The 26,353-nt window shown below is 35.0% G+C and overlaps 1 protein-coding gene across 3 annotated transcripts in view; it reads left to right on the top strand.

Moving 5' to 3' along the window:
• The window catches only part of AP-1sigma (AP-1 complex subunit sigma-2), an 84,063-nt gene that overhangs the window by 38,248 nt on the left and 19,462 nt on the right, over positions 1-26,353 (top strand). The window contains exons 5-6 of one of the 3 annotated variants that reach the window (XM_068366432.1): positions 13,482-13,565; positions 19,070-20,824. The exons of 1 other annotated variant lie outside the window; for it this stretch is intronic. In XM_068366432.1, coding sequence (XP_068222533.1) covers positions 13,482-13,535 — 54 coding nt within the window. In that variant the 3' untranslated portion in view covers positions 13,536-13,565; positions 19,070-20,824. Of the gene's footprint in view, positions 1-13,481; positions 13,566-19,069; positions 20,825-26,353 lie in introns of those variants that run through there. One more of the 3 variants, XM_068366434.1, reaches the window with a different exon arrangement.

Genomic DNA, 26,353 nt, shown 5'->3' with positions numbered 1-26,353 from the left:
AAGTTTTTGGTTCTTTCTGATTATGTGTAAAGTCTTTGCCAGAATTAATGAACACATTTTAGCAAAATCTCTGCGAAAAATAAGGTCTATTAAAGTTGTTTTTGTAGGTCTAAGTCTGGATTTGGGTTTTTTGTTTTGTGTTAATGTCACTGATGTGTATTTAACAAGTTTCATAACTTTCGGGAGTTTGCAAAAGCAGCGTACAGTAAGTGACACAACATTTAACTAACCTGGCCTACCACATCGTAGTGTTTGTGAGACATGTCAATGATATAGACTTATCTGGTAACTATACTGATCATACAGTAGAGGTTTTCAGTCTCTGATTGACGATTGTCCTTTCTCGTCTTACAATGGTTTTGGGAGAAGGGAATCTGGAGGTTTTATAGTACAGAACTTCCTTTATTTGGTTTTTATTTGGTTTGCCAGTCATATGACTTTTATTCCTAGAATAGAGTTCTGCATTCCATGTACGTTATAAGTTTTTGAACTTAGATACACAGATCAAAACCATCTCTTCCCTGTAGATACTGAATTCAGTTCCTGAATATAAGTTTGACCTTTTTAAATCAAGTGATCAGTACAGGTTGAAGTTTTGAAGCGATAAAAGCAAATGACTCCTCAAAATTCATTGGATTGAAGAGGTTTGATAGTTATTCACTTACATGTTTTAGTAGAAATATTAAGGAATCAAAATGCACGGTAACCGTACATTCTGTATCAGAACTTCTTGTTCCACGGTAATGGGTAAAGTTCACACAGGGTTTATATTTTCAAACAAACTCATCAATTATATAGAGCCTGCATTTCTTGTCAGAATGGCCCCAGTCATGTTTTCTGTTTTTGAAGGAGCTCCTGTTCACACATCCCTTCCTGTGACCTATGTGTAGGTAATAACTGTACTTGTTGTTTTGTGAAAAAGGTGCGACTCACAAAGAATAAAGGGAGGAGAAGTGGACACTTTGAATGTGATTGATGGTTTTTTTTTTTGTGAAAAATATGTTTTATGTTGGTATGATTAAGGTGGAAGACAGCACTGTAGAGTGTCCCAGCTGGTACTGTATAAAGATTGAATGGACAGAATATTGCAGAAAAAAAAAAGTTTTCTAGTTTTCGTGGAACGCTGTAAGTAGCTGATCACCAAAGTCAAAAGTAAAAAGATTCTATAGTACACATCTACATTATTATTATTATTATCATTATTATTATTATTATTATTAATTGCTAAGCTACAACCCTAGTTGGAGAAGCAGAATGCTATAAGCCCAGGGGCCCCAACAGGGAAATTAGCCCAGTGAGGAAAGGAAACAAGGAAAAATAAAATATTTTAAGAACAGTAACATTAAAATAAATATTTCCTTTATAAACTATAAATACTTTAACAAAAAAAGAGGAAGAGAAATTATATAGAAAAGTGTATCCAAGTGTACCCTCAAGTAAGAGAACTCTAACCCAAGACAGTGGAAGACCATGGTACAGAGGCTATGGCACTAACCAAGATTAGAGAACAACGGTTTGATTTTGGAGTGTCCTTCTCCTAGAAGAGCTGTTTACCATAGCTAAAGAGTCTCTTCTACCCTTACCAAGAGCAAAGTGGCCACTGAACAATTACTTTGCCGTAGTTAAGAAGAAGAATGGTTTGGTAATCTCAGTGTTGTCAGGTGTATGAGGACAGAGGAGAGTCTGTAAAGAATAGGCCGGACTATTCTGTGTATGTGTAAGCAAAGGGAAAGAGCCATAACTAAAGAGTAGTATCCAATGTAGTACTGTCTGGCTAGTCAAAGGACCCCATAACACTCTAGCGGTAGTATCTCAACGAGCGGCTGGTGCCCTGACCAACCTACTACCTATATATATGTATATAAGTAATGGACATTTAGATGTTCAGGCAAAACAATGTATAGGTTGCAAGCTCAGATTCGTCTTAATCCGATAAGATAAAATTATGTTAGGTTATTTAGTATTTATCATTATTGTTATTCTCATTATTATTACAATAAGTAAAATTACATAAAAGACATATCCAATGATGAATACTGAAAGAGGTTAAGACTTCAGTTTGTTTTTATAATAGTATGCAGTTGATGAAAAGAATGCAAAGAACATATTTTCCTGATTCATATACTGTATGTGGAGAGACTCACGGCAAAATGCTATACAGCAGCACCCCTGGATGACTCGGTAGCTAAAAGAATAGAAACAAGTTTAAAAAAGGAAAAAAAGATCTGCTGACACTGCAGTTTACAATTTAGATACATTCAGGCCATTTATTTCCCTTAGCGACAAAATCATTTGTCCGAAATCATATACTGTCCTTAAGATGTTTTATTTTCCCTGGGCTATTTTCCCTGTTGGGGCCCCTGGGCTTATAGCATCCTGCTTTTCCAACCATGGTTGTAGCTTGGAAATTGATAATAATAATAATGATAAGACCGTAGCGTTCACTTAATAAAAAATTTCCACTTGCCCTTAGATTTAACAATATTTTCAGCATTGTCTTGGATACTTCATATTTGCCGTACATATATAAGGGTACCCAATCCGTTCATGATATCCATTTTCACTATTTGTGTGAAGGCATCTGCTAGTTTTTGTTTTCTCTTACTAGGCATCAGTGCCGTCAGCATAAGGGTGGGGGTATTGCAAAAATATTAACCCCTATAGTGCAAAAGGCACACTGACAAAAGCAACAGTGAATTGCATATCAAACGATAGAATAGTAGTACTTCACAAATGGCACACTTCAGGTTATGAGAACCAGTGGCTTAGCATTTAACCTCTCCCAAATCTTATGAAAACCATTACGCCAATCATTATTTAACGTTTTCATTGAATCTGTCAGAAAATGCAAAGTATTTAGTAACTTCATTTGGCTGAGCAGTGTTTGAATGACTATTGTAAATCTGCACTTGATGTGGTTTTTGCATTTCCCTTTGCAATTGTTGTTCCATTATATACACAGTTAATACCTTTATGTATATTTCAAGGGATTTTACCTGTTTGATTGCACTTGGTGTTAGTTTATATGCACAGCATTTATTATTATGATAATTAGAAAAAATGCTTATATGTTCTTGCTCAGAAAATGAGTAAGTTAAAGAGAAAAATGTGGATACAGAAAATGTGAGTAAGCGAGGGGTTACTGTTTTAATATTTCCTTTCATGTCATCAGTATTATTGATATGCTATACAATACTATAATAAGAAAGTTGCAAAAATAAAAAAGGACAAATGCCAGAGATCAGTGGGCCGGAGAACCAAAGATTGGAACACTAGATGAAAAGGAGGAGTGAGAATATTTAGAGTACACGTATTTATTGACCCAATACGAATTCTGCATGTATTGTTTATAGCAAATTGATCACTAACATTAAAGAGTATTTTAATGGTTCTGAGGCCCTTTGCATCAATAGGCATAGGAGGAGAAGATGGTGATGAGGCTTCATATACAGTGTATCAACAATTACACTTATGTTATCAGTGTTTAGCATTACAGTATGTTCACCCAAACTGAATATATTACTTCCTTATTTGCAAAAAAACATATTAAAGACTAATAAAAAAATTCCTTTTGGAAATTATGTACACATTTGAGTGAAGAAATTTATATTTTATACTTAGGGAAGTGGGAAACTAGAGACCCATTAATGAATTTTGGGATTTTTATCGATACTCCACTCGATGTTAAGATTTATGCAATGTGTTCATACAACAAACAAACCTCTTATTTTTATTTAATGTTGCATTAAATGTCCAGGTTAAAATTCAACCACATAGAAGAAACCTCATGTGCAGATATCATTACTAGCCTTGGATCTTGCAGAAGCACAAATTAGTCTTTTATAAACTAATAATGCTCATAATGCTGCAGCAGTAGGGGATTCAGCATTATGCATTATGAAGCTTCATCTGTGGTGGATAACGGGGGGAGGGTGGGCTGTGGCACCCTAGCAGTACCAGCTGAACTCGGTTGAGTCCCTTGTTAGGCTGGGAGGAACGTAGAGAGGAAAGGTCCCCTTTTTTGTTTTTGTTTCATTTGTTGATGTCGGCTACCCCCCAAAATTGGGTAAACTGCCTTGGTATATGTATGTATAAACTCATATTATTCTAATTACTTCGTTACCATGCTCTATGGAGTAGAAAACACTTTCATTTATCCATGAGATTTGGGTAGAACAGATAAAGAATATTGTATTTCAGTGTTCTATACTGATATTATTTAGGCAAAAGATGTTAGGCACAAGGAGCAGTGGTCCGCTGCAAATATCCGTCGTATTCAGTGGGGTAAGTACAGATACGTGGAACGGAGTAGGTATAACACCCATGGTTGTACCATATATGAATACCTCTCATGGCATGGAGATAATGTCACTAAAGGTGATGTGTAGCAACATTTTGCGTCCAATTGGATTTCTATGGTTTATACAAGTGATTGAATGGCTTTAATGCTCTTCTTGGTCTGAGGTAACCAGGTATGGATGCAAATATAGACACTATTGCTCTAGCAGTAATAAAGTTATAGCATCTTAAATTTGGTGAACAATGTTTTTTTACAGCCTCGGTTATATACAGTAGATCAATTGTTGTGCTATACATGGTACTTTCATCCATCATCCATATTTTTTGTTGGTAGCAGTGTTATTCTGTGCCTGGCTCATTCCATGTGAGTAGTGAGAGGAAGGAACTTTTAATATCAAACATATTGACCAAGAAGGGTGTGACAGTTGTGTATGAGGCTTTAATAAGAAAAGGGATTTTGACGAAGGAAAAATCTATTTCTGGGCTCAACCTGTGTCGCTCCGTGAAATGCTCTTTAAAGCATCATTTCAAAGGTATAAATACTAATAAATGTACCAGAGAAAAAAGTTGCATAGAATGCTAGGAATATATCCAGCTCGCTCACCCCTAAAGGGTGTCGGTATTAAAACTGGGGCAAGTGAGACCACTACCAGAGATCCCTTTCCAATTAGACTTCTCCCTCCTCAAAATTCCCCGTTACTATGAGGTGTCGTTCACTACAGCTAAGCTACTGCTACCTAACCTTCTCCCATCATTCCTTGTTAGCACCCGTGAATTTAGCAGTATTTATACCTTTGAAATGGTGCTTTAAGGAGCATTTCACGAAGCGACACAGGTTGAGCCCAGAAATACAATCTAGAAGATTAATTTACACATTTAAGAACTATGCTAGCATCTGAAATTATTAGGGTTTTTTTCATCCCTATATCACCGTCGCAGGTTGCTACTAACCTATGTCTTGTGCAACATTTGGAGGAATAGTTCTATTATATAAAGATAATTTTTATCTCCAAGTTGCAATATCTTGCCAGAAAATTAATGATCAGGTAATTTCCTTTGGCCGTACTTTCTCTATATGTTTGCATGGAAGTGTTAGTACAGTACATGATATCTGCCAAAAAATCTTGGTAAACCTTATTTCAAAAGTAAGATTTGTTCCAACACGGAGTACTTACCTCGAACTACTTTCTTAGGAGTATCTGGGATTCTCCTCCCAACCAACCAGAATTTTGTGTAGTTTCCCCTATCTCCGTTTTCTCTAGTTGGTCCCTCTGTGGCGGATGGATACTCGCCCTGAGGCGACCCGGGTCAGCGTGCGAGAGCATGGGGCTAGGTCTCGGTCGTCAGTAAGCACCTTATTTCAAAAGTAAGATATTGTTGATTTTAGAAATACCTTTTAGTGAAAAAGTTAGATTAATGCTGTATATACTATTTGAAAAATCAATTAAATATCCACTAGTTATGATGCTATTTGCAGAACTTTTTATTTTTTATTTGAATTGCTTTGAGATGAATGAAAATTATCCGTTACTAGGAATTGCAAAATGCTAGTCTGTTGCTGTGTGCTCACTTAGGCAATCGGTAATAATGCTTACGAGGTCTTACCAGGGATGCTTGAAGGCAATCGGTAATAATGCTTACGAGGTCTTACCAGGGATGCTTGAAGGCAATCGGTAATAATGCTTACGAGGTCTTACCAGGGATGCTTGAAGGCAATCGGTAATAATGCTTACGAGGTCTTACCAGGGAGGCTTGTAAGCATTTGAGTTGGGGCTCTCCTCTAGCAGCTGACTTCTCTACTGGGAGAAGGCATAACACAATTCCATGTCTGCTATCCTTCACAAAAGCAAGTAGTATGTACAAATAATGTGTAAGAGAGATTTGTACTTATGGGAGAAGGCATAGCACAATTCCGTGTCTGCTATCCTTCACAAAAGCAAGTAGTATGTACAAATAATGTGTAAGAGAGATTTGTACTTATGGAACAGAAAAATTATTTTAGATTTTGCATCATGAGGAGATCAAAGCATGCGTATGTTGGCTATCTGTACTGTATTTTGCTCTGTCAAATTGTCAAATGTTTTCTAAACTAACAGGAAAACTATATAGTAACCAACTATAGGTGGTTATTGCTTACTTTATTTCACCAGTTTTGGTCAGTTGGGTTTCAAGTTTCAGTGGGAGACTGTCACATAGTACAGTACTAAATCGTACAATGTATTTATTATTAGTGTTTTCTTTTTTGAGTGAGAATTTTCATTGTTTTTTGTTTAACACTTTCACTGTTTTAGTTTTATGTCAAAAATATTATATCGAAGTCATAACTTTAAAATAAATTACAATCGATAGAAATTCCTATGTTTTTTGCCTGGTTATGTCAGGGTTACTTATTTGTTGAGTAACATTATTTACTTAATTGTTTCATACCCATTAGTATGTTAGGATTTGATGCTTGCTGTGTTGCTACCATAGTTTGGCTTTTAGATAGATATCTCGGAGAATGCCTCTCTCTCTCTCTCGGGTCTTTTACACTGAATATGCAAGCTGTTTACATTTGCTAATAAGATTTACATAACTTTATATGGTTGATCACTTTTATACTATTTTACCATTGTTAATCATTTAATTAGTTGTCAGGACTATATGGTACACAGTAGTTAGTAGAATTGAATAGATTTTTTATTCTATTTAGTGGAAAATTACACAGAACTGACAAGAAATTGCAATAGTATTTACCCGAAACTTGGTTTCAATATTAAACTGAGATTTGGATCCCTAACTTTCACTATGTCCGTGCACCTGAGCATTTTGTAATTTTATCTGTTGTTTGGGATTATTAAGAAATTATAATTCCACAAATGCTTTTCATTGAAGGCTTTTAAAATTGCTACTGAAGCCTTTAGAATGTTTGTCCTAGAAGTTCTCATTAATCCTTTTACCCCCAAAGGACGTACTGGTACGTTTCACAAAACTCATCCCTTTACCCCCATGGACGTACCAGTACGTCCTTGCAAAAAACTGCTATTTACATTTTTTGCATATTTTTGATAATTTTTTGAGAAACTACAGGCATTTTCCAAGAGAATGAGACCAACCTGACCTCTCTATGACAAAAGTTAAGGCTGTTACTAGAGCAATTTAAAAAAAATATACTGCAAAATGTGCTTGAAAAAAAATAACCCCTGGGTGTTAAGGGTTGGAAAGTTCCAAATAGCCTGGGGGTAAAAGGGTTAACTGACCCTTCCAAGTCAACATACTGTAGAGATTCTTATAAATGATTGTGGCATTGATAAAATGTCAATGAAGTGAACCTTACATCAATTATCACTTTAAAGTGATCAGGACTATTTATTTTTTCATTCTTATGCATGATTAATTCCGGTCTATTCTGGTGATTTTAGGTTCACAAAATTTTATATTCTTGTTTCTTTGAGTTTGAAAACACTTAGTATGTTTGATATATCATTTGGTCTTGTTGGTTGAATATTTCTTTACTCCATCCAATGTTTGATATATCATTTGGTCTTGTTGGTTGAATATTTCTTTACTCCATCCAAACCTTGTAGGTCTACACTATATCATGTAGAAAAATTTAACATATTGTAGAAAAAATGTAATCTAGTGTAGTGCAGCAATGAGCCATCTCTTACAAGGAAAAGTTTCTTAAAATTTTCTCAGTATTATATATGACACCCTCATTTATACTTATACTAGCCTGTGAGGTACTATGTATGTTTTCATATGTACTGGGTACATATGAAAATTTCATAATACATAATTTTGTAAATTTAATTTGATGATTAAAACGAAGAGATTCTAGGCTGGATATAATTGACTCTCGGGTATTCTCATTACAATACTGTACAGTTACTGGCTTTATGAAATTGCAAGAAATTGATATGCAATACAGTATATTGTACAATAGAAAGTGTTATTAGTATGAGATATTTGTAATTTTGATTAGAAATAAATAAAAAGATATTTGTATCCTTGTCAAGGAATTGAAAAGTTTTGGTAAAACCTTAGTGACGAATAAAAAAAAGGAAATCAAAGGCAAGACTGAGAAAGGGAGGTATAGAAAGTTCAGTTCATGGAGAAGGAAATAATCACATACGACCTTTTAAAATTTCCATGCACCACTTATTTCCTTTATTTCTTTTAGTCATACCTTACCATTATTGGGTTACCTATTCAGAATTTGATTATTCATAGCTAGGGTCTTGTTTTACATAAGTATGTATTTTTTCACAAATGTATAACTCCAAATACAGTATAGGCTTTAATAGATAAGATAAAAATCCCGTAGAGTATTACACAAGGACATGACAATTCACTCACACAGTATAACAGTATCAGTCGCAACCTACTTTCTCATATTTTACCCGAGTATGTGTATTTTAATTGGACTTAGTATCTTGATGCTTTTGTCCTTCCAGTCAAAGTGAATTCACGCTCGTCTAATTGTGAATGCATCTCAACTGAAAATACAAACAAGCGTCGAGTTATATACAGTAAGACTAAATACAGCACTGGATACTCGGTTATATAATAGGGGAGAGAAAGTTGAGACATGCTAATATATAAAGGAATTTCCAAGCCTTTTGGCAAAAATGGAGTTTTGTCCTTTTTATTTGTTGCTATATAACTGAATATTTTAAAAGTGTTTCTTGTTATTTAACCATGAATACTGTTACATTTGTCTTTTATTTCAAGGCTAAAATAAAAGACCCTAGTTATATAAGGAAATAGGTAATCTGGTAGTATCATAAAAGGTGCTGCAATTATTTCAGTTTTCAGGATGATATTGGTATCTGTTACCAAAAGACCCAGGAATGGTAAGGTCTGACTTCAGTGGTTTATGTATGATGACATTTGTTTTATATTTCTTTCTTTCACATATGGACATTTTTGTGTGGAAGCTTACTGTGCTTGCTTTTTCTAGTTCACTGTTAATGTTTTCACTTTCTGATTACTGATAAAGGCTGTCATGGGTTAAGAAATACTGTAAATGTTTGGGCATACTTTGGTCACTTATAAGAAAGAAACAAAGTGAGTATGTTTGTCACTTATTGTTTAAGTAGTTTCATAAGAGCCGTCTACTAAAAGTAAGACCAACCTTGGTTGTTGATTATAATGAATACAAGAATGTGGAAACAGTTTTGACTTTTAAGGCAGCCTAGCAATTATGTTATTTGATTCTAAGATACTGATTTTCTAGCTTCAGTAGTGTTTTGTAATGAAATAATGTAAAGTTGAATCATTTACTTACATGTTTTATGATCTTAGCACTTCAGTGTGGATTAATCTTATATCTATATGTACAGGGATATTTTTTTTTATCAAAGGTGTCTTGTGTAGTTAATTTATGGATTGTCTTTTCATAAATAGGCTCTTAGTATGCTAAATTGGTACTGTAAAATGAGGCACACCACTTTTTTCAAAGGTAATCATACACTTTTGGTAAGTTGACACGCTTTGTTGCACTAAATGTGTTGTCTTGTAGTTAGTTATTGAATGTTGCATATTAATATCAGTATTTGACATATTTTCAAAAAAAGGGTGCTTTAGAATTATATGTGGCTTTGAAACAATAAAAGTATATGCAAATTAAACATATAGTTAATTCAATTCAATTTGGAATTTAGTCTTTTTATAGAACAGTGCATTCCTGTTCTTCATGTTTTCAAATTCAAAATTTAAACACCTTGAGAATTTATTGTCCCCATTGTTCGGATTCATTAATTTTAATTACATATACACTATTTTTACTGAAGACAATTGAACTTGTAATGTGAATTCACACGCTGTTAGTACGCAAGTCTCATAATAATTACATTTTTTAAAGATTTTTCATTCTTCCGTTTTTGAAACTGTGCGTACATGTACATACCACATAACTAATTTGTTTTAGTTGGTATTTGAATAACAAAAAAATGCCTGTAATGTAAGCTTTATATGTGGAATAGTCAAAGTTTTTTTTTTTTGTAGTTTGCTTGGGCATTCTTGTTTTTATTTTTTTTTCCTTTGTTACAATTATTTTGCTTTTGTTTATCCTACTTGGCATTTTACTAGGGGATATTTTTATACTAAAAGAGTACAATTCTTGATTATAGTATCTGACTTGCTCTTTCTTCATTATATATCTCGTAATACGAGTCAGCCATGTGCTAAGTATTTTGACATTGGCCCTTCACATTGTTCTTGGGAAATTGCAAAAAAAAAAAAAAAAAAAGTCCTTAAAAAAATTAAGAATAATTTTTAAGTTCTCATGTTCTGTGATCTGCAGAACTGTTTTAAAGATAATTTTATTTATATTTGTGACTTCTTTCTTCTTATCTTTTTCTATATACAGTAACTTCTTTGGAATGTTTTAGCTATCTTTAAATTAGACTGCTATATATTTTTCAAATTCTTCTCTAGGAATATATAGTTTATTCATTGATAGTTTAGGAAACAATATAAAGCATCACATTTGCTGTGTTTGTTTCAAGTTATCTGGTTGGTAAGAGGCATTCCAATAACATTTTGTCTAAATGCAATTCCTTAAAAAGTTAAAAGTTAAAGTTGCAGGTTTTAGGTCTCCCCTGAGACGACCTTCATCATCTCCTTAAGAGATTAGCCTATACTGAACTTGTAATAAAAGGGACATGAAGCCCAAACATAGACACTGTATCAGTGTTAATTTGGTCATACAGCATGGCCAGAACACTGCCAGAGAAGTACTGTTAATGCGCTTTTACCATGGGCTATACCTAGACAGATACAACTTGATTTAAAGTCGACTTTCAATTTCATGCAAGTAGCCTCTTTTTTTTTCAGCCTTTGACTTTGCTCTCCTTGTAAATTCTGTTATATTTTTATGAATCTCACCTGAGGTTCATGAAGCTTCCTGCTCAAAACTAAGGTAAATGTTGAAGCCTATCCTAAAATTAAAAATATCCTGTTATATCTCACTTTAATAACCTTACCCCTTTAGCACCATATTGCATCTATATGGGGTTGTATGGTAATAATAATGGCTTGGGCACACCAATTTCAATCTACTTGTCATCAGTGTCATGGTCGCACTCGTTTCTTGTTGGTCAACATATACAGATTTAAAGTTTGTTATGAAGTATTATTTAGCTTTAGCTTCATTAGGGATATCTTTCTCTGGCTTTGATATGCATTCATGTGCTAATTGTTCAAGGGATTTGTTACTCGATTATAAGGATCCTCGTATCCTTGTGTTACAAGTTGGGCAATACTGGGCTTTAGGTTGATAATGTTCTGAATGTGATAGCTTAACAGTCCCTTTTATGGAAGAACATGTTAAACTAATGTCTGAATGGGTTTGTGAAAAGGTCTCTAAGCGTTAAAAGAAAAGCTTATTTTAATTTAGGGGAGTATCATAATAAAACTAGGCAAGTGGATTTAGGTGGTGGTTGGGTGGATTCTACTCATCTTCATGCTTAATAAGCAATTTTCTGTTTTTTATGGAAATGTTTGCAATTTTGATGCAATCTAAGAAGGCTTAACATGCCTTTGGGAGATGGCAGTTGTCCTGGCCCAGGCTGCCCTTATCCGAACCTTAGGCTAACTACTTATATTTTGCCTAGTGTTTCTAGTGTACTATTCAATAAGGGTTCTGATGATACGCAGCACATTATAGAATCGATAGCCCCTCTATGTGCTTTGCTTTCTCAAATTGCTTTACACAGTCAGATCAGCTCTTCACAACCACTTGATTCCTAGATAGGAGACCGGGTCAGGAGTGTGAATCCACATATCCCTCCTCCCACTGAAGCAAGCGTGCGTGAGCGACCTCTTAGTGCCATTATTAATAATGATGCCAGGAACATCAATTTTAAGTAATGTAACAGCCTGAGCTTAGGCTTAGTTGTAGCACGATTTGGATGGAAGTAGCCTAATGCTGCCTTATATAGGCTTCGTCGCTAATTGTATTAATATTTGGGCTAGCATTTAAATGAGAAATGAGTCATGGAATTTCTATGGCTGGCACTGGTTCTGCAGTTACCCTTATTATAAGCAAAAGGGAAATCCTGAGTTTTCAATAGTGAATGCTTCACGATGATAGGATCCTAAAGGTAAGGTAGTTGCTGATTTGTATCAAACCGACACGGATTATGAATCTGCATCAGGCTTTACGGAAAATTATTTCAGAAATATTCTCAAAGAAATTGCTTCTGTTAAGTTCTAACAATGCTTATTCTTCAGTGTCGTGTAATGCTGCAGTTATTCGAGTATCTTTGCAGACAAAGTGGATAAATTGATGTCTCACGTAAAAGGGAAGTCTACTAATGTTAATTTACATATGCTTATGAAGCCTTGGCTCTCCTGTAAGCATTTTTAAAATAAAATAGGTCAGTTACATAATCTACTTTTTCTCCAGATCAGGCTAATTTACTGGAGTCCCTAATGACTGCCAACAAGAGGCGGTCATTAAATATGGCTTTTCTGGGCTCAACCTGTGTCGCTCCGTGAAATGCTCCTTATAGCACCATTTCTAAGGTATAAATACTGCTGAATATACCAGAGAAAAAAGTTGCATGGAATGCCAGGAATATACCCAGCTCGCTCACCCTTATAGGGTGTCGGTATAGTAACTGGGCCGTGTTAGAACCACTGCCAGAGGTTCCTTACCAATTAGTCTTCTCCTTCCTCAATATTCCCTGATACTACGAGGTGCCGTTCTACATACGACTACTGCCTGCTACAGAAGCACTCACCGATTGCTTCTCTTTGGGTTCCATTTTGGATTCCAGTAGGATGTATACATCTCCTCCTGCTACCTCACTGATTAGTGATGTCAACAGGTTGGTGAATACGTTCAAACTTTGTATATTGAAACTGAAATTGACGTGTCCAAGCTATTATCGTTGCATTACCCTACAATAGGTGCAATACAATACTGGAGAAGAAAGGCTATTGAAGTAAAAGAACTGGGAAATACAGAATTTTAAGATAGGCATTGATATTTAGCTAGCTTCAAGTCGTATGCCTTATGAACCTTAGCAGAGTCTAGAAATTATTCATTTTATTAAGATTTGATATCTGATTGAATGTGTCAAAATGCAGCCAAATCAAAGGTCTGTATTTCATTTGTTGGTTCTTGTTCCCTCAACAGTCATATATTTCTACCATTAAAATTAACAACTAAGGAACCAATCATCTCCTCTTAGGCTGTATTGATGCAAGTTGAGCACACCCTCGGGTTAATGGATACTTGGCTTTGACATCAACATAGAACTACCATACACGACACAGTAAGGTCACATTTCCATTTTCCTTCCAATTCAAATAATCTCTTATTCTATGGCTACACTTCATACCTCTCATTACACTTTAATCCACAACATATTAACCCTTTTAACCCCAGGCTCATTTTTTTCAAGTACATTTTGCAGTATATTTTTTTTTAAATTGCTCTAACAGCCTTAATTTTTCTCATACAGAGGTCGGGTTGGTCTCATTCTCTTGGAAAATGCCTGAAGTTTCTCAAAAAATTATCAAAAATATGCAAAAAAAAATGTAAATAGCAGTTTTTTGCAAGGACGTACCGGTACGTCCATGGGGGTAAAGGGATGAGTTTTGTGAAACATACCAGTACGTCCTTTGGGGGTAAAAGAGTTTACTACATCTAGAATATACCTACGCAGATTTATGGGAGGATCCGGTAACTCCTTAACCTTTTCATTCTGCTCATTTTGTTGTGGCTAGATATTCCAATATCTATTCACATAGTTGTTCATCAACTAACAAACCATTCTTATGTGTCTAGTTGGTGCTTGTCTTTTAACAAAACTATCATTCTATGCATTTTCTTTAGTCTCTCCTTGTTCCAGCCCCTAATAGCAATATTTCTTTCACTGGGAAACTATTTTATTGATTACCCATCTTTACTTGTTTGTCTACTATAAAATTAAGTCTTAGTTTTCATTCAATATACAGCTAAATGCAACAAATCTACTAAGATACATTTAACTCGGGATAAAGCTCATGGTATATGGGCATCCAGTAACTTACTCAAGCATGCCTATGTCAGTCTGCATTGCTTAGCTTACTTTTTTCATCCTGACGAATACTGTTTGGTTCTAAGAATGATTTTCATTGCGACTTCGTCTCACTTTCGCTATTGCATTAGGAAACTCAAGTTGTGTTTCCTGAAGTTTTTAATTTTCACAAAAGGGTCCTCGAGAAAAATGTCCCTTCAAATGTATATTTTGTCAGTCCTGAAATATTATAGGTATGTTTTTTTTTTTATTTAGGTTTATGGAAGTGTGTCAATAATTAGAATAAAATTCTAGAAGATATTTCTTAAGTAAACAGCATAAGATTAAGAAAAGGAATGCAGTATATATAGATTTAGTTTAGAACTTATTATAATGTAAATAATTGATACAATAACAAGAAATGAAATGTCGTCTAAGGTTAAGTTTTTCATGTACGTATACTTAAACCATGTTTTGTCATGAAGCAATTACCTTGTGTTTGTCAGTGAACTAACAATATTTATCCTCAGTGCTTTCAATGTTAGCTTTTATCTAATTTTTAGATTTTTTTTGTTAGCAAATACATAAATCCTATATGTCATTGTTTCAGCTAAGTGCTTTTACTTTCGGTATAGTACTTAGAAAGCTGTCAATTCTAAATATAAGTATATAAGAATACTTGACTGCCTTACTATATGTCATCATAGAATATACTAGAGTACTACAAATTAAATATCAAGTACTTATAAAGAATAATATTACTAGTTTTGCCTTTTGTTTATTTAAAGAAATAAGTTTTCATATTTAAACACAGGTAAAAGGCCTAGTACGTATATGCCTTTATTGGCACTGGTTGGGATGAGACATGAGAGAGTTAGCGTTCCTTTAGAATACCAGATACAAGTGGTGATATAAAATTGCTTGTAAGCATCAGCCGGTGAGGAAAGAGGACGAGTTTGGTTGGTTTAGCTCGGTCTTGGTTTCCTGTATATTTTTTCATGATGTTCAGCTTTGCCACTTAATATTAGTGGTTTTCTCAGTTGAATGAAACATTTGGACAGGATTATTTCTTATTCCTTTTTTCAGTTTTCACTTACGGTATAGTATTCTGATCTACTGAAGAAAAAATAACCTTAGAAAGTATTTGAAGCCTCGAAAGCTCAATTTCAGATAGCAAAGGTTCTGGTATATGAAGCTGCTGATCGAGAAGTATAAATCAATTCAAGGCTGCAACTAAAAGAGGTATGAGAATCAAAGTTGCCATATTTCCCAGCATTTTGTCTCAACTGGAACAAAGGGTTTTACTTATGTCATGCCAAAAATATTTTCATTTTTTATTGTAGTTGGAACTATCCATTGAAGAATGAATGGCACAGGAACTCCATTAGAGTATTAAAATAATGAAATTTAGCTTAAAAATTAATTTGTTGCCATTGTTGGGATGATCCCTTGATCTCCATTAGAATATACTTAGTGTTTTAAATTTGTTTGCTGTCTACAGAGTTGTCCACAACTAATTATAAGACATTCAGTAAGCTCATGTTAAGTTTTTATTTTGATCAATCTCTTCTGTTCTTTGGAACACATTTTATGTAAATAACCTCTGAATTGGGTGATCTAGTTGTAGGTGTATAAATAAAGGACAGAACACTTTGCGTACCTAGTTGAGACTTCATGAAAACACATGGAATGTGATGAAGTACAGTATGATATATCTAATCATAAGTTAAATGGAATAAAAAATCAGAAAATACAGTGAGAAGCTCAGAGTTTGGAGTGTGGATATTTATAAGGATCTATGAATTTGATTTAGGAAATTGTCATAGATTAAAGATAGATTATGTAAGAACTAGAAGGAAATTCTTGGGTAAGAACCAGAAGGAAATTATGAAAGGCTTAAGGGAGGGGTCATTTTGGGAGCCGATGTTGTTTAATGTAAACTTATAAGGAGAAAAAACAAATGAAATAGATAATAGGAAATTGAAACGATGGTTTTAAGTAATTGAATTATCATCATCTTCTTCTTCTTTGTCTACATCTTTTCCCACTTCTATGTGGGGTCGATGTTTCTGGTCAGTTTTCTCCATCTACCTCTGTCCCGCACTTCATCACCGTTTAATCCCTTTGATTGAAGGTCATCCTTGATACAGTCCACCCACCTTCGCTTTGGTCTCCCTCTCCTTCTCGTTCCCTGTACAGTACCTCCATTTCCATCACTTTCCCAATATACTGTTCATCTCCTGAATTATTATGTTAAATGTAAATAGAAGTTAGAAGAAAGATTAAGGGAATTTAAGAAAATAAAAGGAAAAGTTAAGGAAGTTAATAAAAAGCGGGAGAGAGAAATATGTGAGAAAAATAAATGCCTTTGAAAAATGGTAGCAAATATTTATGACGCCTGTTATGCAAAGATTTAAGATTGATAGAAATTTGGTTAACAAATTTTTCTTGGAATAGATTAAAGAATTCTTCTTTTAGATGTGATTTCTGAAGTATATGGCTATACTTCTGTTGAGCATTATTTGGCTGACCTATTTTCTTTGAAGTATTCATAACGAAGATAATTTACCTTGGTTTAGGCTTTGGAATGGTACGTAATATCTTAGTATCAGGCCCACATACACTATTAGGGGTTTATATAGACCTAAAATTAAACATGAAAGTTACCTGTGTGGATATAGAGACCTAAAATTGGGTGAAATGATTAAGAACATTTTGCTTCTTGGCTGAGTTTTGAGATCATAATGTGAATCATTTGAGACAGCCTAGTGTTTAAATGATAGCAAATGAACATGCAAAAAGGAACAGTAATGAAATAGAATGGAGTCTTTAAAACGTAAACAAAGCAGTGAATGTATGATAAGTCGACAAAATTCAACTAAAGGTTATTTAGAGACAGAGAATTACAATTAAGACACTCAAGAGATGGTGCAAACATTGTCAATTGACATTAAATCCAATTAGAGATAAGTTGACCATCGTTAAATATAAACAGCAGTTTATATTGATGGTGGTTGTGGATGGTTGGTTATTATTTATCATGATTGAAAGTCGAGCTTGTGACTAGTTGTAAAAGCAGAATGCTACATGCCTAAAGGCCTCAATAGGGAAAGTAGCCCAGTGCCATAAAGAAATGGAGCAGTAAATAGCAATTTGTGAAGAAGGATAAAAAATTGGAAGCGTAGATCAAAATGCCAAATAACTATGCAAACTACACTGAAATAAATCTTTAGTCAACATGCTTATCGAAAGAGCAATTGCACCAAATTTTGAACTAATAAAGTTCCTGGAAGATTATCCACAATTGGATCCCACTTGTAAGGAAACTCCAATAATACTGGCAGAACCGAGTCTATTGAAAGTTAAGACAAGATTGTTAGAATTAACTGCATGTCCAGTAGTATGTGGTAGACAGTATACTGTATTCTGAAAAAATAATATGAATACTGTACAAAGGATGAAACTAATTTTTAAACTAAGTTATTTACATTACTCTAGATTATTTTTAATGAAAACCTTCAATTAGAATTAGAACAAGAATAAAGATTTTTGCCGTGACATATGCAAAACCCTTTTCCCTGGCTGGAAAGAGAACCGGGTAAATAAAGCTGTACAGTACTGAAAATTATTTCCCCATCCAGCAGCCTATGGAAGAGTGCTACTTGAATTTCTGTTCATAGAGTGCCTGTTCTTTGTTGAGAAGCATAGGAAATCACTGCATTATTTATATTATTTCATGTTGATGAACCGTACAAAAAATTATTAACTCGCTTGTCCCGTTTTATTGTGTTCTTGACTATCATGTTAGTGGTGAAATGTATTAAGCCCTCTCCACACGATCGAGCATGCCCGACGGGCAAACAGTGATACCAGACCACAATAGTTAGTGAAAATGAGGGTTGATGATGTCAGAAGCAGGAAAACTAAAGGCAGGGATCTGGCAACACTGTATGATGCTAGATCCCTGTCTGTGGTTTTCCCGCTTCTGACGTCATTAGCCCTCATTCCTTCCAACTATTGTGGTGTGGTATTACTGTTTGCCCGTCGGGCATGCTCTATCGTGTGGACAGGGCTTTAGAAATAGAGTTTGCAAGATATAGGGCAAACCAATAAGAACAGTTTGAGGAATGTTCCCCTTCCAAGGAGACTATCAGAGTGGGGAATCACTCACATTCTTTGGTGATAGAAATATAGTTCATTATTAATAAGAACTGTTACCTGAAAGCACCAGTTGCTTCTCTGGCATCCATCACATTACCTTCAGTTGTAAAGAAACATTTTTCATTTCAATTTAGGTTAGTTGGAAGCTTTAGTATGACACATATGCTTAGTGTAACTTTTTTGCATTGGGTCTCTGGCGTGACGCTCATCAACTCTACACATTTCTTGCATTTGCATGCTTATAATGGGAAGGCTAGACACTGAAATATATACTTGTTATTGTCTCATTCCAACTGGTGTGTACAACAATGATCTATAAACTTTTGTGAAAGACATATTTGCTTTTGTAGTGGAAATGATACCGTTCATGTGTTCTTGTTTGCATTGAGAAAGCTAGTATTGACTATTAGTAGCTGTACTTTTAATGAAAAAGGTAACATAGATGCTTCTATATATTAGTTGATACGGTATTTGTAAAAAGAGATTTTTAATGGTTGGCGTAGTGCTTTAGCCAACTTCCAGTTTTTTTATGTAGACAGTGAATGCTTTATTAAATGCTACTCTCGTGTTCTCGCCAGAATTGTATTAATGCTCGTTTCCCTTCCTCCCTTTTCTAGGACGAAATCGTGGAAATGGCACTTAGGGACATGGGACTTATTTGAGGGCAGTAGTACAGTACAAGTACAGTACAGTACAGTAGCTCTGTAACAGTCACAATGATTTAATTGCACAAATTTTCCAAATCGTCTTAGGTAATAGTATGTTCATGGGTAAGTTTTGAATATCTAGTTAATTTCATCGTAAATAGGTTTGGTTACAGAGCATGTTGGAATTAATGTTAGCAATATTTTCTTTATATTATATGTGATAATGTGACATTAGGAATTTAGGGCCAAAGTCCATTGGCATTTCAACGACATATCATTCACCTCCTATGGCAAGGGAACATAAGGAATATACTAGTGCATTTCTCTATAACTTTTATGTAAATTAAAGTTCTCAGATAATTTTCTGGAGATCGTTTATTACTATCTTGAGATGTTTATATTTATTCAGGTTTGATATTATTTAAAAGACGTATGATATTAGCTGAGTATTGATACAGATTTTTATTTCTAGTTTAACAACACCTGAGTTTATAATGGTGTTGCACCAAAGCTCCAACTGATATTGGTTAATAGAGTTTGTTTTTAACTAATATTTGGCATACTAACAAAACTCGCCCTGTGTATTTAACCCTTTATGTTTTGTTTTTGTTGAATACCTTTGAATTGAGCTGGATTTCCATTTTGTTTCCGTTTGTATAAGTGACAGTGAAACATGTTAGGTCAACTTTAGACAAGTGTGAGTGCCTTACTGAGCAAGATAAGAATGAAATATTCAACATGGCTTTTTAAAACTATTTTTAATATAAATATAGTTTGAACGAAGTACAGTAACTGACTACCGGTAATTCCTTTTAAAGTATCACTGTATTTTTTTGCATATTCTAGTGCCATACCTTTTCAACTTAGATTTAGCTGAGGATATCTTTTGATGAAAAATAGAAATGAGTAATGTCAAACGTGAACAGTGGTATTTTTAACTAGGGAAAATTGCTATCATAGAAATTATTTGTGATCTATTATTAGAATTTCACGGGTAATGTACCCTCTTCATGCAAGAAAAGGCCAACGAAATTCCACCCATAATAAATACCCCTAACTATAGTCCATTTCTTTTAGCGAGTCATATTTGCACCGACTCACAGCGGTGCCCTTTTAGCTCGGAAAAGTTTCCTGATCGCTGATTGGTTGGACAAGATAATTCTAACCAATCAGCGACCAGGAAACTTTCCCGAGCTAAAAGGGCACCGTTGCAAGTCGGTGCAAATATGACTCGCTAAAAGAAATGGACTATAGATTATTGATTAGTTCTAAGAAATATATATTTAGTACTACGCTGTACACAAATCCATGTACATATTATTGCCTTTCCCTGTCCGTCGATAATAGTCGTTACCTTTAGAAGGCCGTAAGAATTTATTTTTAACATACTATCTAAATATTACCCCAAAATTAGTTTTTCAATGGTAGTTTTATTAATGCTATTGAGATTTGTATTCTATTTAGTGAAAATATTTGTAGTGAAAGCACAGTGATTTTTCGTATAGTACTGTACTGTATTTTGTTTTACTGATCTCATAGATTACAGTACAAAAAGTAGTGGTAGTATGTACTGTATATGGAAATTACAGAGGCAGTAAACTTCCTGATGCTTTAGATACTCTTACATAACAATGACAATAAAGTCACACTTAAATTAACATTCCAAAATATCTGTGGTACTTCATTCGTTTGGTAATGCCTTGAATAAATATCCTTGTTACATTTTAGCTGGTTTTTATTATCCTGTAGGCTAAAGGTACACCAGTGTATTGGAGTTCTGAGTAATTGCCAGCAAAATGATATTCTCGTATCATGCATTCATAACTTTGCATGTTTTCTTAATCCTTTAGTTGTAAATACTATATGTAAATAGTAGTTTTGTAAGTTTGATTATGCTAAGTAGTTTATACGAAGCATATAGATTGCTTTTTAATGCGATCTACAATGCTGTAGTATTGGCCATGGTAGGTATACTTCATTGTAATTCAATAGATCAGTTTTGTAAAAAAAGAATGTTGTAAATTTATTCTCTCAAGAAAATCTTTGTACATATTTTCTGTTCATATCTGCTGTCCCTTATAGAATACATAATTTTAGTTACAGTACATTATTTTAATTCCAGGGTACTGTAGTGTGTACTTATTTGTAACAAGCCTGTTATTGGAGTCTTAGGGAATTGAAAGGGGAAGGTTATTACGTAGTAGACTAACATGTTCTGGATTGTATACTATGAGTATGATAGTTTAAAATGTTTTTGTATGGGTAGATATAGATATTATGGACTCTTGTTTACTAACACAGCCAACTGTGAAGTGTAGGGGTTGGATGTACCAGAGTGGATTTCTGAGGAAGAAATGAGAGGCGTAGACTTAAGGAAGTTATGGCTGAGAACAACGAGGAGAGAAGGAAACAGAACTGCTTAGAAATATAAAGCAGGAATTCAGAGATCTTTCACATTCTCTGGGAGTCATATTTGCACCGAATCGCAACGGTGCCCTTTTAGCTCGGAAAAGTTTCCTGAACGTTGATTGGTTAGAATTATCTTGTCCAACCAATCAGCGATCAGGAAACTTTTCCGAGCTAAAAGGGCACTGCTGCGAGTCGGTGCAAATATGACTCGCTAAAAGAAATGGACTATAGTCAGTAGAATATGAATTGTTGTGGAGCAAATTCTTATCAAATCAAGTTTGGAGCATATTTATATGAATTTTCTGGGCTCACCCTGTGCCGCCCCGTGAAATGCTCCTTTAGCATCATTTCTAAGGTATATAACTGCTATGTATTACCAGAGAAAAAAGTGCATAGGAATGCCAGGGACTTATTTTTATCTTGTATTCATGTACCTACACCAGGATTTTTGTTTACATTCTTAAATGATCATGGAAATTCTTATACTGCTCACTAATACCAGCTCATGCTTTGCCTATGCTTTGGTACCCAAATTTATCGGTACTTTGAAGTATGTTCCTTACAGTGTGGTATTTGCTACTACATTATCTAACAGATTTTGTCTTTGGTGCCTAATATTTTATATTCCCACTCATATACAAACATTTTGTCCCTTAAAATAGGAAGTGTCTTCAGTGGATCCGGAATGCCTGTTGAATTTGTTAACGAGGTAACTAGCCAATTCCCACACGAGACGGAAAGCATATTGTTTAAAGTAACGTGTTTGATAAAAGTCTGGAATTAAAGGTAGAGTGACTAGTTCTTATGCTTCTTTCCTTCCCTTCCTTTGGGAATGAAGCAGTTGTACCGTTACATGCTGGAGCTGACATTGATGCTGATAAGCTGCATTTCTGTGCACCATTCCTATTAGACTATATCTATAAGTAGTAGTTCTCTGCCATCGTCATTTAACGAGTAGTTAAATGGTGGAATAAATACCGAAGCCAGGTATTTAATTACGGACTGCACCTCCCCTTCGGGGGAGAAAGATTCCTCTTTCAACAGCCATTGCCTGGTCCTCTCTAGCCTTAGTTTAGGTAGAGATAGGCTTTAGATGCTGATCATATGTGGAAATGATTGGTCAGTTCCTGGCCTTTGCCACTCGTGAGTAACCTTTAAACCTTGAGACGAACATCGGATTGAATTTTAATCTGTGCCCTTATTCCCAATGTAAAGATATCTACCAACATGCAACCCAAGTCCTCTGATAAGAGGCCTCCTTGGTGCTTAAGATACACCACAGTGGTGATGATGACCATTATGGCCCCAGTTTTTCTATCTTCCACTGAGCTCTCAAGTGCTTAGAGATATGGTGAAAGTGTCTGGAGCTCCTTAAGTTATTGATGTGTCTGGTATCTCCTCTGTCGTCCATACACCACCGTATTGTAGGTCCAGCATTTCCTAATGCTAGAAATATTCACTTGTGATGCTCAAGTAAGGGATGTCCCATCCTGGGTTGAATGGTAAATCCTAAGTCGGTTTTCTTTGGACTTAGAGGTGAAAGAGAGAAAAGTGGGAAGGAGAGCAACCCATATTGCCTTGAGTCCTCATCACCCGCTACTTGAGACAAGGTGCATAGGAATTTCCAGTTTGGTAGAGCTGTATAATAAGCAGTGTTCATCTATGGGTGGGGATAAAAAAGGAGTATTGCAAAGATTCCGACTATCGAAAATTTAGAGAAAATCTTGGTCATCACCTATGAGATTCTGTAATTGTACAACCTATTGTGTGCAAATTTATACTATAGTGTTTCATTTCACTCCAAATGTCACAATCTCTGCTCATATTTCCTGGTTCTTGCTCATTCATACAAGTAATTTTTTGGGGCAGTGAGCAGGCATTGAACTCACTTTTTAGCCTTTGGCCTAAAAGTTATAATCCAATCCAATTATCATCCCTGTGCTGTAGGGATGGAGAGTTTGTTTGTTTATAGGCCTACCTGCAGGACAATCTGCAGCTATTGCTAGGCCTTTCCTCGTCATCGCCATAGCTTCAGTGTAGATTAGGCCTTGTGTGCTGATCATATAACATATGGCTGTCCTGTCCCTAGCATCTGCCACTCATAAGTACAGTAATGAAAAATAGAGGGAAAAGAGCTATTGTCCTTGTCGATGGAGGATGTTAAATTTTCTACATGACTTGCCCAATAAACCCTCACAGGTGCATTAAATCATTTCAAAACTGGCCATTGGATATAACAAAAAAAATATTAACCCCATTGACCCAGGCTTCTTTACCTCTAAAACACTCAAGAATGAAGTGGAAGAAAATCAGAGAGTAAATGGAAATTTAAGCAAAGCAGTAATTCAAGTTAGAAATAAACTAAAGTGAGAAATAATGAGGAATGCTCAATTTTCACTGCCATAACTCTGTAATGGGTCCAAGGCAGACTACCTGCATTTGTTAACAAAGACATTAATGTAATTAAAGTAAAGGGATACCTGCTACCCATTTTGTTATGTTTAATTTACACAAAGTTTGCGAAAAGAGCGCCCCCATAAATCAACCGAACTGTAGCCATCAGCTGCGTTCGAAGGAATGAGAAGCAGGAACGTAGAGAGGCACTCGAAGGCGATAGGATGTGTAACGGCTCCTTACTTACCCTTCCCCTTTGTGGATTAGACTGGGTAAGGTATGTTTTGGGTGCAGATATCTATGGTTATCTTAGGATACGTCCCTGATTATACACGATATCTTCGGATAGTCGTTTCCGGGGGTTGGAACCCCGTGATACCTGACGGTAATTCTCTTGTAATATCAATCGCAGAAATATTATACTGTAGATGTTGCCAGAAGGAACTTCCATCAGGACGACATGGCTCGAGCCCAAAAATAGATTTTTCCTACATCAAGATCCCTTTAATTTACACTTACGCTAAGATATCAAACAAGGAAAATATGAATACAGTTGGAGTTTTGGCATGAAGCTTTCAGTTTTATAATTAGTTGGCGTGATATGGTAGACAATTCATGACAGGTGAGCCTTCTTATGAATAAGGGATTGCAATTAACAAACACAATACACTATAATGATAAGTTGAATAATCGAGTATAGAACAGTAATAACTTCAATCAATAAGAATGTGAAGATAATACCATTAAACCCTCAGAAAAAAAAAAAGATAATGAACTAACTAACATTTCATGCAACTTATTCTAAATCTACAAAAGGAAAAGCATAAGTTAGCAAAAATTTAATTGGTGCTAAAAAGTGTACAACAAAGCTAACTATCCTAACCGCTGTTATGTCAGCATCACCCAAGATCATGAAAATCTGTTAAACTGATCTTAACTAGATCTAATTCTAATATAACCAAAAGTTCTTGGGACTAAAAAAGTAACTTGCAATTACTCATTTTTTTTTTAAATGTCAAAGATTACAGAGCAACAATCTGAGTTCATCGACTTCAGAAGTGCACTAATTACATGGTTAAATGAAATTAATTGTTGATATTAACCCTTTTACCCCTAGGCTATTTGGAACTTTCCAACCCTTAACCCCTAGGGATTATTTTTTTTTTCAAGCACATTTTGCAGTATATATTTTTTTTTAAATTGCTCTAACAGTCTTAATTTTTGTCATAGAGAGGTCAGGTTGGTCTCATTCTTTTGGAAAATGCCTGAAGTTTTTCAAAAAATTATCAAAAATATGCAAAAAAAAATGTAAATAGCAGCTTTTTGCAAGGACGTACCGGTACGTCCATGCGGGTAAAGGGATGATTTTTGTGAAACGTACCAGTACGTCCTTTGGGGATAAAAGGGCTAAGAATAAACTGAAGAGATGATAGTGATATGAAAAGCTAAAAATGTAAAAAGAAAAAGTTATTGAGGAAAGAAATATCAATCGCAAAACAAAATTAAGATTTAGTCCAAAACTGATTGACCATATATGTGGAGTACTGTACTATACTTATCGTTTGGAAGTATCCTCACCCTATGGTGAACTTTTGCCTAGAATGTTTCACGACAAGAAAAATGGGCGCTATAAGTAATGAGTTTATTCTTAAACTGTTATTTGCAAATAATTAGTTCTCATATCTTGTAAATGACGAGCTGTGATGAGTGCATTTGATCCAAAACCTATCAGTTGTAGGAGTGTGAGCTGTCCATGTTGTATAAAGCTGTTTGAAATCACTATTTAAAAGATGTAATAATAAAAAGAATGGTATAGTGTAATAATAAAAAGAATGGTATAAAATTGTTACATTAAAATAATCAAGTTTATTGCTATTAAAACAGTAACTGTACCTCTAATACATAGTATATTATATATTTATAATCACTAAGAATAAAGGAATAAGGCTTTGTGTAAGTTCATATGTACAGTTTTGTCAAAATCTGTTTTATTTGTATGATTGAGTTAGAGTCATCTTACGGTGAGGAAATTGTGCATGGATAATTATAATGAAATTTGATGTATTTATGTTTTGCTTGCTTGATTTATTGGAACCTATTTTACTCAACTTGGGAGCAGGGATCCCCAAAATGCCTGACATCTACAAAAACACAAAATAACACAGAGCTACGAAAAACACCTCCGAATGTTCGCGGGTGCTAACAAGGAATGAGGGGAGAAGGATAGGCAGTGGTGGTGGTGGGGGGTGAGGTGGGTGGGGTGGGGTGGGGGGGGGGGGGGGCAGTAGCTGTAGTGAACGACACCTGGTAGTAAGGGGGGATTTTGAGGAGAGAGAAGTCTAATTGGAAAGGGACCTCTGGTAGTGGTATCACTCGCCCCAGTCTTAATACCGACACCCTTTAGGGGTAAGCAAGCTGGGTATATCCCTGGCATTCCATGCTACTTTTTTC

This window comes from Palaemon carinicauda, chromosome 44 (assembly GCF_036898095.1).
Source record: "Palaemon carinicauda isolate YSFRI2023 chromosome 44, ASM3689809v2, whole genome shotgun sequence".
Classification (NCBI taxonomy): Eukaryota; Metazoa; Arthropoda; class Malacostraca; order Decapoda; family Palaemonidae; genus Palaemon; species Palaemon carinicauda.
Note: the sequence above shows the minus strand (reverse complement) of the source record. Positions and strands in the feature narration are given on the sequence as shown.